This window comes from Mesoplodon densirostris, chromosome 3 (assembly GCF_025265405.1).
Source record: "Mesoplodon densirostris isolate mMesDen1 chromosome 3, mMesDen1 primary haplotype, whole genome shotgun sequence".
Lineage (NCBI taxonomy): Eukaryota > Metazoa > Chordata > Mammalia > Artiodactyla > Ziphiidae > Mesoplodon > Mesoplodon densirostris.
In genome coordinates, this window is record NC_082663.1 from 6,227,333 (window position 1) to 6,239,718 (window position 12,386).

The following is a 12,386-nucleotide window of genomic DNA, read 5'->3' on the forward strand; positions in this document are numbered from 1 at the left end:
CCGGCGCGCGACCTGGCCGTCGGGGGGCGGCGGTGGGTGGAGGCCCGGCTGCGGCGCGCAGGGTGCGGGCAGAGGCGGGTCGAGCGCCCCCTGTCACACACGCCCCCTCCCGCGCGGTGGCGGTAGCGGCGCCGCCGGGAGCTGCCCCCGAGGCCGCCGCCCGGCCCCCGCCCGCGCGTCAGCGCGCCCAGCCCGGGGCTCCGAGCTCCGCCCGCGCCGGAGGCCCCTGCGCGCAGCTCGGAGCGCCGGCAGCGCGGCCGGCCGAGGCAGCGCGGGGCTGGGACGCGGTCGGCGGCGGCCGAGCGGGCGGCGCGGCCCCGGCCGGGCGCGCTCGGCGGGCGCCCCGTGAACCTCCCCGATGTGGCAGGAGGCGATGCGGCGGCGCCGCTACCTGCGGGACCGCGCCGAGGCGGCGGCGGCGGCGGCGGCGGGCGGCGGCGGCGACGGCGACGGGCTGCAGCGGTCCCGGGACTGGCTCTACGAGTCGTACTACCGCATGAGCCAGCAGCACCCGCTCATCGTCTTCCTGCTTCTCATCGTCATGGGCGCCTGCCTCGCCCTGCTCGCCGTCTTCTTCGCGCTCCGGCTGGTGAGTGGCCTCCCTGTGGGACCTGCCCGCGCGCCCCGGGGCCCCGAGAGGAGAGGGAGGTACCCGCCGAGCCGCGTCCCGGCCGGGGCTACCCCTCGGCCCGCGGCGCCCTGCCCCTCCTGCCTGCCCGCGGCCGACCTGGGTTGGGCGAGAACTGGGGGCGAGAGAAAAGTTTCCTAGGAAGGTTCTGCCCAAAATAAAGTTGCCGGGTGTGCAGCGGGTGGACGGCCCGGGTGTGCGTTTCCCACCTCTGCGCACCCGCTGGCAAACTCGCCGTGCTTTTCACTCGGCGCCGCTGGCCGCAACAGCCGCTCCACTAGGTCTGTGTCCCTCGGAATCAGCCTCGCGCCTCTTCGCGAGGCCGCTGCCCAGCCCCTGAGCTGGCGTTTTAGTTATTTAACTCTCTAAAAAGCCTGCCTCGGGAAAGTGGTGAATGGAGAGGAGAAATGAAAACAAGTATATTATTCTACGTATTTGCCTTTAAATCTGTATGGTTTAGTCCCATAGACAGGGCGAGATGGGGTGTTGACCTGTTGTGAGTCTTCAGCCTCCAAGTGTGTAAGTAACAAGCATCCGTGGACCGTTGCTTTCCTATTTCTAGAGAGGTAGTTAGTCGTGTTTACTGTTTTGCACAGGTTATTAAACTGGATTTCATCACTGGGAGCGTAATGCAACTCCACAGCTGATGTCAATTTTGCCAATTTATATTTTTCGAGTAGAAATCCATGGCTCACTCCCGTGAGCAGTGAGGGGAAATCTGTAGATGGCGGTAAGCTTCCTGTTACTGATCTTTCTGTTGGTGTGGTTCAAACTTTTGCACCGCCTATGATATGTGTGTGCAGATTGAGTGCCAGGCATTGATTAATCAGTGAGATATTTTTGGTCAGTGGTTGATCTGGGGATGTCTGCATCGAATGATGTCTTTTTAGCTCAGAATATAGACATACACCTACATTCATGTCCTCAGAGCAAAGGCGTGGGTGTTTGCTTTATTTCAACACGTGTGCAAAATAGCTGTCCTTGGTTTTTGGCAATTTATTCTTCATATCCTGAGCCAGATGGTGCTCAAATATTATGCATGGGAAAACTTATCATCTGGGTTCTTTAAAAAATGAAGTTTTCTTTTTCCCCACACTAGTCAAGAGGTGTTGTCTTCTGCTGGAATTCAATGAGATAAGAATAAAAATTAGAAAGTAAATAGAACATCACGATGCCACCGATTACAACTGGGTCTTTTATTATACAACATAGAGCAGAGAGCACCTTAATTCTGTATTCTGGGTGTGAGTTCACGGCAGTCTTCACACCCTTGTTACCAGCCTGGAATGCTCCCTGGAATGGCATCTTTGTCTCTTCTCACCACTTCTTAGGGCCAAAGAGGACATGACGAGAGACTTCTGCTCAGTCTCATTGGCAAGCAGGGTCTCTAAAAGCATCTCCTTCTCATTTCCATCCTTGCAGGGAAGAAAACACATCCCTTTTCCTCTGGAAAAGCAGCTAGAACATTGCTACTTGTGATTCTGTTGAATCTGTAATTCAAACCCGTTCTGGCTGGTTCTCTTCCAAATGGAAAAGAAGGAGCAGGTGATGGCCTATTTATAGCACCATTAATATATTTAAAGACAAATGTGAAGTTCATGCTCCCCTACACACACCACTTTGTTTGCTATCATACAGATCTCTAACTTCTTAAACCTTGATCTACGTAGATGTTCTTGAATGGGCCGTCAGGGATTCAGCACAGTCAGCTGAAAGCTCCCTTCTCTAATTTGTCTTTGATTATTGTGTTTCTTTACCCAGTTCCTTTATGTTCCATTTCACATGGTGCAGATGCTGGAGTGGTATCTTTTTTAAAAGCTTATTCAGGCATCTTTACTTTTCTTGATAAATCAGTCATTCCCACACTCTCCTGGCATTCAGCTAAATCACTTTAAGTACAAAGCAGGCACTTCCCATGACATGGCTGTAGCCCAGGGTGAGGTCCAGAGATGGTGGAACGGATCCTGTCCTTGGCTCTCTACCTAAACCATGCTCTGACTACTTTGTAAATCCTTCTAGGAGATGAGCTGTGCAGGAATGTTCCAGAATCAGGAAGGGTGACGTCATCTGGTGGAAAGGCTACCTTCAAGTGGGCACTGGGGCTACTGGGCCTGGCATTGGGAAATGCATGGGAGGACTGGTCACTGTCCTCTGGTACTTGACCTTAGGAAGTACTGACACAGTTCTGAGATCTGGACAGCTCATTTCTATTTTGCTTTTAGTAATAGCATAAACAGCAGTTCCACTTTACGAAAAATGTTCTCCATCCATGTAGTCAAAGTGGCTAGGTTAAGAGCATTGGAAGCTGGGACAGAGTTGACATGGAGTCACGTGCACACAGAGTGGGGTGAATTCATTTCTCAGACTGACCAGAGCTTGGCTTCCCAGAGATCTACACTGGAAGACAGAAATAGCTGCCTGGGCCCCACCCAGATTTCCACCTTCGAGCGCTTTACTAGAATCGCTAGGCTCTGATGTAGTTCGGGAGCTCGGAAGATCTGTTTTTGCTGCCTGAAATCTTGGACAGATTCTTCTTCCCATGAATCTGCCTGATTTTGATTTCCACTAGACTTCCATCAGTTCTTGTAGTAGAAAAGGTCTGGTAACTTTCTTAATGCATATCCATAGTTTTCTAGAACACTTGGATCACAAGATGATCCTGATGGTATCCAAGTACATAGTGATTTTTTGGTATGTGTAATTGCCTTTGTGTGAAGTGACTTGAAATATCTCTTAAAAAGAAAAAAAAGTAAGTTTTGTCTTGACCTACTATTTCCCTAATTGGCATTATTCACAATCTGCTTTCACTTAATTTCAATCTATGGTCAACCTATGCGTCTGCATCACTGATCATGAAGATAAGGTAATCTGCAAAGTATTTTTATTATATTTTAATAAGTAAATTCTGAATTGAAACTTTACTATCTTGCTTAACTATTTTCTACATAAAAAGTGATTAAATAGGTTTAATCCCATATTTGTTAAGAAATATCAAGACAAAACAAATAGCACATATGATAGCATGTCTTGAATTTTAATATCTTGTTTAATAATATAAAAAATATTTTCTGTTGCTTATGATGGAAGTTTTTGATGATAGTACTGGGCATGGTGAACAAAATTAAATTACCCTCTGGCATGAGAAAACTTGGAACTAATAAGACCAAACTTTAAGTTCTAAGTCTTATGAGGTAGCTTCATTTTCCAGGACTGGTTCTTATTACTAAATGCATGAAAACCTCTTCTTAGAATCAAATCCTCTCTCATTTATTATGTCCAAAATCAGCCAACTTTTCTCAAAATTTGCCCATCGTGGTTAGGAAAGGCTGACATAAATTTTTCAGTTTCTCAAATACCAGCTAGCTCCAGCCAGATTTGTTTTGGTTAAAATTTTTCATTAGGAATGGTCAATATTTCAACTGGAATGGAAAAATTTCATTCCCATAAATTTTAAATAGTCAGATATTGCTATAAAATACTTTTTTTCTGTTTTTTTGCCTGTTTTTTTTAGTTTGCTAATAATATCCAAATGAGTATATACTTTTATCAATATTAAATATGTAATATGTATGATTTTGACAGAATATGATCTACCTTCTTGCTTTTACTGTGATTCGGTGTGCTAGATCTTTCAAACAATGACCGTAAGTACTTCATTACAAATCAGTTTTCCAGCATCAGGTGTTTTTTCTAGGGGCATATATATGAGTGTTTCTTTTCTCTATACATGGAGAAAGAATCCTAATTTTTCCAAAATGAGTAAGTGAATCCAGTCATTGTAGAGGCAAATTGGCTTTATTATTCCAGACATTATTTCAGCGCCCCTAGTGGGTGGAAGGATCAATGGGGAGAAGTCTTTTCTTGGGGAGTGGAAGGCTGGAGAAGGCAGATAAATATGTCTGACATCTCCTCTAAGGAGCAGGCAATTCTCTGCATACTTTCTCTAGTCTCTTAATTCTGGGGGTGGAGGGGTAGTGCATGCTTTTAGGAACTGGAGTGGAGGTAGCTAAAGATCCGTCTTTCTGTGAATTTCTCTATACATGCAGGAGACTCTTACTTGGCAGGTGTTTGTGATTTGCAACCAGTAATTCAATAAGTCACTTTAATTATGATTTAACTGTGGTATAAACAAACGACAACGAAAAACTGTAGTTTTCTGCAGGAAAGATGGTTGCAGTTTAGAGGCCTAGCAAGAAAGGATTTGGAAGCATCCTTTGGATATTAAAGTGCATAATTAAATATATGCATGGTACCTTGCCTTCTCCATTTAAAAAAGGCAGAGTGTAATGGTTAAGAGCATCTATGTGTGTTGGCATTTTGACTTTGTCCCTTTCCATCTCTGTGACCTTGGGCAAATTGTTCAAGTTCTCTATGCCTCAGTTTTCTTGTTTGTAAAATGAAATGGTACCTGCCTTCTAAGGTGATGGTCCCAATCAGTACCCGTGAAGCACTTAGAAGAATGCCTGGCACAGAGTATGCCCTCAGGAACTGTTGTCATTACTGGGTCTTCTGTAGTTGCATTTTCATTGTTGCTGTGAAAAACACGTAGTCACATAGTATTAGAGCTGGAAGGGCGCTCATGCTACAGAGGAGGAAACCGAAACCCAAAGGCGGTGGCTTTTGTCTTTAAGGGTACAGTTGTGGTGCTGGATGTCTGACTCTGCCTGGGTGAACTAGGCTGGTGATCACTGCAGATCTAGAATCCCCAGCTCTGGTCCTAGCACAGCAGCAGTTTTCTTGTTGAAATTTCATGCTGATAAGAAAGTCCTCAAGCTTCATTCTGTGGATGGGGTTCCATTTCCATTTTTTTCTCTTTTAATGTTAAAGAATTGTAGGGATGCTTCCCCACGATTAACTCATTGGGGTAGACTTGATTTATTTCCTTTATGCTGAATATTCCCAGGGTTTCCCGTTAAGCAGCAGGTGCATTTGTAACTTTGCTTCCATTGGCCAAGTCCCCAGCATGAATACCGTGGCCTGTAAAATCCATTCCTGTTGAGCTCTGTGTGAAACTTACTGGTATTTTTTAACTTAAACATTCTATTTAAAAGATAATCATGCTGTTAGAGCTGATCTGTTACTTTGGTAAAGGTGTCTTATGGTTCTATTAATTACTTCGATCTGTTTGTTCAGGAATTGCTAGTGATGGGACACTCAGGGCTAGGAGCTTGTGCAAAATCCACGGGTACCCTAGTTCCTTCTATAACTCGATGTCGACATCAGTACGATCCACTGGACTTCACTCAGTCTTCCCTCACTGATATTCACGGAGTGCCTACTGGGGCCCGCACTGGGATGGGCATCCCTCTGGGTGACATTCCTTCCAGAAACAGCTCATCTTTGACACGCTGCCATTTACCTGTCCATACTAGGGTGGTCTGTTAGCCTGGATGCCATGAGATCAGAGTGTCTGCATCTGATCCCTTCTAGCTTTGCTGTTTCCTCCAGTGCTTCCCCTCTCCTCGAAGCCTGCCCCTCCCCACGCTGCTTATCCAAGTTCAAGCTCTCCTTCCTGAGCTTAAACAGGCCAGCCTGTGCTGTGCATTCCTATCTGTATTGGTTGCTGCCTCTGATGCCTACAAAGCTCATTTGTTACATGAAATAATTTACCCACTCCATGACTGTCATCTGACGTGCAGAATAGTTTTGTCAGTTCGTCTTGTCTCCTCAACTAATTGTTAGTTCTTTCAGGGAAGAAACTTAGCACCCCCATATTTAATACAGCGCTAACCAGATCACAGGTGCTTAACTAACATGGATAGTTTAGGGGGTAGATGCATTTTTCCTTAGCTGCTGTCTTTCCCATTGTGTAGCCTCTTGTTAAGAGCATAAAACTGTCACTAGACCTGGATCTGGTCTCAATGTTGCCATTTAGTTTTCCTGACAAATTAGTTTATCTGCTGTGGACTAAAATGAATAACACAACTAGGCTTGGGGAGATCTTTTGGGAACTAAGTAAGATGGATCCTGTGGACATTTAGCACAGAGCTGGGCACATGTCATACCCAAAACAAATGTAGGTCATTTTTATTATTACACTTGCAGCACACAGGGTTTTCCTTGTCAAGGTCCCCTGTAGATGTATTTCAGGGTGACAACTAAATGAGTACTAGAACTTTTAAACCTGGGTATGAAAGAACAGGGGATGTTTTTCTATTTATGTGATAAGTATGAATATAGCTTTGGGTTACTTATAAAAAAGATGGAGAAGCATAGATAGTTTAATTAAAGTCATATTTTGACAAGTTACCATTCTCTAGCACTAAAATTCTGCCAAATGGACAGTGCTATTGGCCTTCATATTTTTTTTCAATTTTGTTAGCTTTAGATAATGTTATATAATGTAAAATGAACAAGAGTGATAAGATACTATTTACCAGGCAATTCCCTGGTGTCAAACTAGGAAATAGATACACATCTGGCAATGCTGGTTTGCAGCCACCCAGTGCGTTTGGGAGGAGAGAAAAGGATTGTTGAGTCAGCTTGTGTGTTTGATCCATTTGGCCAAATTAAGACTTTGCTAATGTTGCTTCACTGCCCTATTTGTATAAAGATACAATAGAGATCACAAGGAAGGGAACCAGGAGAGGTTTGGAGGAAGACTTCATTAGTTCATCTGTTGCTGGCAACATTACAAATAATCATTTTCACTCCCTCTTTTCACTTAGGCTTATGCTTCCATCCCCAGGTGCCACCTTCAGGTGAGGGAGAGTGATGGGCAGAGTTATGAGATACTCAGCCTAAAAATCCCCATGAGCAGCTCTGCCAACTAGTTTTCTGACTCTGCCCAGGGCTGTAGAACGACAGTGCCCAGACAGAAAGAACGAGAATACAGACCTGGGTCACCACCATTAGGAACGCATAAGGCCAATTGTATCTGAGAGTCGAACCAAGTCACTTTTTGCTTGAAATGGAAAATTTCAATATTAGCACAATTAAAATCTATTGAATGAATAATTTATTGCATTTAAAACATACAAATATAAAGTACAATAGCTTCTTTTTAGAACGTTGAAGTTCTTGAGAAGACTTCTCAAGATGATGATTATTGTCTGAGAGGATCTTATGAATAAATCCAGTGTCTAGGGTAACCACCCTACAGAAGGTTCCTGGTGGAGATGATGGCAGACCAGCACCATGGTGATGGGAGCCCTGACTGCAGGGTTTTGGGATTAGAATTTCTACCTAATTTCCACCAGTGTCCTTTATCATCCCTCAGATGTAATGATGCTGGGATATTACAGCCAGGACATGCCAGAGCTCATAGGTGCTGGCTTCCATTCCATGCTTACCCCAAATGCTGAATTACTGCATGTGTTTTAAATGTACTGTATTATTTTTTAAGCTCTATAAAAAAAGGGAAAATAATTAAGATTTCTAGCTACTAGTGAGCTGTGGATATGATGAAGGAAAGGAAGTTTTAGACTGGTGCATTAGTAGAACTAATAAAAGCTATGTGATGTTAAAAATTCAGAGGATAAGGAAATCAGATGAATAAAAATGAAAGAATAATGAAGAAATGTTAACATAGTTCACACATATGGTTGATCTAACATCTAATCCCTTCCCATTATTGACTTGCAGTTAATTCAAACATATAACATCCATATTCTTCAGGATTGGACTTTAGGTGCACAGAATGGGATTTATCATTTGATTAATTTGATTAATCTTTGATTCTTGAGCTCAATACTCGTTTATATCTATTTAGCTTGCTTGTTTATTTACACTAAAATTAAACATCCATGAACCCAGTCCAAACTAGAATATCCCCAATAATGTATTTCAGTCTACACTGCACCTCTCCCATTCCCCTACCTACCCTCAGAAGTAAACTTCATTTGCACTTTTTGTTTGTCATTCTCTTGCTTTTCTTTTTGTTCATTTTATCATACATACCCTATATATATCATGTGGTATATGTGTGGTATAAAGTGGTGATCGAGGTCCATTTACATATATTTTTTCTTGTGGAGAATCAATTTTTACTGGTTCATTTTAGTTACTTCTTTCCCCAAATCTGTTATAAATCAAAATTGCATATATGAGTCATTTGTTATGGGCTATCTTTTCTCTTCCAGTGGTTAAGTTTTGTTCTTTTTTAATACACACACACAGAGTATAATTACTAAGCTTTATAATACGTATATATATTGGGCAAGGGAAGTAACATTCAACTCTTTGAAAAGTTTCTTGGTTATTATCAAATTTTTGTTCTTCCATATAAATTTTACAATCAACTTATTTTAACCTCAATATGAAAAAAACTCAAGTGGGATTTTGTTAGTGTTATATTTAATCTATTGATTCATTGCTGATAATTGATATTTTATGATATTAAATTTTTCTATCCATGAACATGGGCCATCTCTCCATTTATGTGCTTCAGTAATGTTTTACAATTTTCTATAGGCTGTTCTTACTGTTCTCCTGAGTACCAAAAGATATTTTGTGTTTTATTGCTTACTGTAAATGATGTTTTAAAAATTATGAATTTTGGGCTTCCCTCGTGGTGCAGTGGTTGAGAATCTGCCTGCTAATGCAGGGGACATGGGTTCGAGCCCTGGTCTGGGAGGATCCCACATGCTGCAGAGCAACTGGGCCCGTGAGCCACAACTGCTGAGCCTGCGCGTCTGGAGCCTGTGCTCCGCAACAAGAGAGGCCGCGATAGTGGGAGGCCCACCCACTGCAATGAAGAGTGGCCCCCACTTGCCACAACTAGAGAAAGCCCTTGCACAGAAACGAAGACCCAACATAGCAAAAATAAATAAATTAATTAATAAAATCCTACCCCCCCCAAAAATTATGAATTTTTACTCTTTTGTTGATGATGTAAAAGAATATAATTTTGGATATTATTTTATAGCTATACAACTTATCATATCCTTTTTATTACTGGTAACTGAAATGCAGATTCTTTCAGGTTCTCTACATAGACAGTTCATATCATCTGCAAATAATGAGAGTTTTATTTCCTTTTGTCCAATCCTAAGGCATTTCATTTCTTTTTCTTGTATTATTGTACTGGCTAGAAACTCTAATGTGTTATTGACAGAGCTCGTGATTGAGGGTATCCTTACACATTTTCCTAACTTTAAATAGAATTCCTTCATAGTTTATTCACTTAGGATGATGTTGGTTACAGATTTTTATAGATATCCTTTGAGATTCCCTTTTGTTCTAATTTATAAAAAAAGTTTAAACATGACTGGGTGTTGAGTTTTACCAAATTGAGATAATTATAGGATTTTTTTGCTGTTTTTTAATGTCAAAGTAATGGATAATAATTTTCTATTATTGAACAATTTTTATATTCCTGATACAAACACAGTTTTTATGATATCTCTTATAAAATATTGCATATGAAGTACTAACATTTTGTTTAAGATTTTTGCAAGCATATTCTTTGGTGAAATGAGTTTGGATTTTTTCTTTATCAAATTGTCATTTTCCTTTTATAAGTTTTTCTGGTCTTATAAAATAAATCATGGAATATGCCTTCATTTTTAGTTTTCTAAAAGTTTTCATTATGTTAGAGTTGATAGAATTTGCTTAGAAAACCACATGGGTTTGTTGCTTTCTTTGTAGAGAGATTTTTAAAATTTCTGCTTCAGTATCTTTGATAGTAATAGGATTATAGTATTTCTAACTTTACTTCTCAAGTCAGTTTCAATAAGACTTTTCTAGGAATCTTTGCATTTTGTCCCAATTCTCAAGTTTAATGGCATATATGTGATAATACTGTTCTCATTTTTACACTTTACATATACTATATCTTTGGGTTTTATTTATAGTGTTATTTTTAGGTGCTTTCTTTTTTTACTTAGTCTCATCAGATGTATGTTTTGTCTTAACATACATTAAGACAAAAATTTGCATTTTTGCTTTCTATCTTTATTTCCTCTTGTGTCAATCAGAACATACTAGAATATGCTATGAAAACAAACAACTCCAAAATCTTAATAGCTTAACACAGTAAAGGTTTATATTTTGTTCAGGCTGCACAGTAAATTTGAGTCAGCAGAGGAATTCTGTCACACCAGTCACTCAGAGATTTAGAATGAAGGAAGTTGCATCCCACAGTATCCTTCCTTCCTTGATTGCTATACTAGGGAGGAAAAGAGTGCTTCACTCTCTGACAATTGACATCTTCCACATGGAAATGACACATCACTTTTATTCATTTTTCATTGACCAAAGTAAGTATCCTAGTTATCTTTTGCTTCATAAAAACCCCCAGAAAACTTAGCGGTTGAAAATATCAACATCATTTATTTACCTCCTGAATCAGCAACTTGGACAGGTTTGGCAATGGCAGCTCATCCCTGCTCCATATGTCAATTGGGATGGCTTAAAGGCTGAGAACTGGAGTCCTTGGAGGCTTGCTCACTTACATGTCTAGTCGTCATTGCTGGCTGGTAGCTGAAACTCAACTGGGACTGTTGGCTGGAACACCTTCACATGCCTCTCCACATGGTTACTTGACTTCTTCACAGTGTAGTTGCTGGGTTCCAAGAATGATCATCCTCTAAGACTCAAGTGGAAGTGCATGGCATCCTTATAATCCTGTCTCTGAAGTCAGATAATACCACTTCCATCATGGTCACAAAGAACTGCCCAGGTTCAATTGAGGAGGTCATAGAACCTCACTTGATGAGAGGAGTGCCAGTCACATATGGGATGGGATGTATTATGGCCCCCATTCATGGGAAATACAGTCTAACACAGTACCTTATATAGCACGTCAGATTCCCGTATGCCTACAAGGAGGATGCATCAGTTAGCTTGTTCTGTGTAACAAACCGCCTCCAGAATTAACAGATTGGTATAACTATTTTGTTTAGCTCACAATTCTGTGGGTCATCTCTTGGTTCTAGCTATTCAATTGATCTCTGCTGGTCTATCTCTTGTTTGTGTGGTCAGCTGGCAGCTGGTGGGTCATTTGGTAGCTGGATCATCTAAGGAGTCCTTATTGACATACGAGGCCAGTTGGCAGGCTGTCAGCCAGGGCTGCTGGATAGGGTGAGAGAGTCACTGGGCTCATTTAGCAAGCTAGCCTGAGCTACTTTGCATGTAGGGTTCTAAAGATCAATGAGGAAGAGGGCAAGCCCCAATACCTAACTATTTTCACGTCTTTGTTTCATGAAACTGTTGTCATATTGTCCAAAGAGAGTCACATGGCCAGGGCCAGAGTCAGTGTAGGAGAGAATTACAGAAGGGCTTGGATATAGGTTAGGGAATTAGTGCAGCCAGTTTTGCTGACAAAACCATAACAGAGAGGTGAACTAGAACGTTTAACAGCGCTATTACTACCACAGTGCACATACCTGGTCACCAGACACTTAGTTTACTCCTTCCTTAAGAAAATACATGCATCCCTTTCTCAAGGGAGACCACTCCAAAGTTCCATCCACTAATGGCAAGAAGCTCAGAGTCTAGGATCTGTGAATGAAGGGCACTAGTTTGTTCAAAGGGAATGCTGAGCAGTCATTTCACATGAAGCCTGAATGTGGCTTCTTTTTTTTTTAATTTTAATTTTGTTGGAGTATAGCTGATTTATAATATTGTGTTAGTTTCAGGTACACAACAAAGTAATTCAATCCCTGGGCAGACAGTCTGAGGGTCCCTGGCCCTGGGGATGCGGATTGCTTCTTCATTAGATCCAGACTCTTGTCCTGGAAATAGACCCTTGTCTATTATTTCCTGTGACATCTGAACCCTCCCCTGGGGAGGTTCTTCCTTATTGGCCATCGTTTTG

At 41.8% G+C, this 12,386-nt stretch overlaps 1 protein-coding gene across 3 annotated transcripts in view; it reads left to right on the forward strand.

The window, feature by feature from the left end:
* The first annotated feature begins 327 nt into the window (after nt 1-327).
* Nucleotides 328-12,386, forward strand: part of ADCY2 (adenylate cyclase 2) — a 440,892-nt gene continuing 428,833 nt past the window's right edge. For 2 of the 3 annotated variants that reach the window (XM_060092712.1, XM_060092713.1), the window contains exon 1: nt 328-589. In XM_060092712.1, coding sequence (XP_059948695.1) covers nt 359-589 — 231 coding nt within the window. In that variant the 5' untranslated portion in view covers nt 328-358. The remainder of the gene's footprint in view (nt 590-12,386) is intronic. The other variant, XM_060092714.1, reaches the window with a different exon arrangement.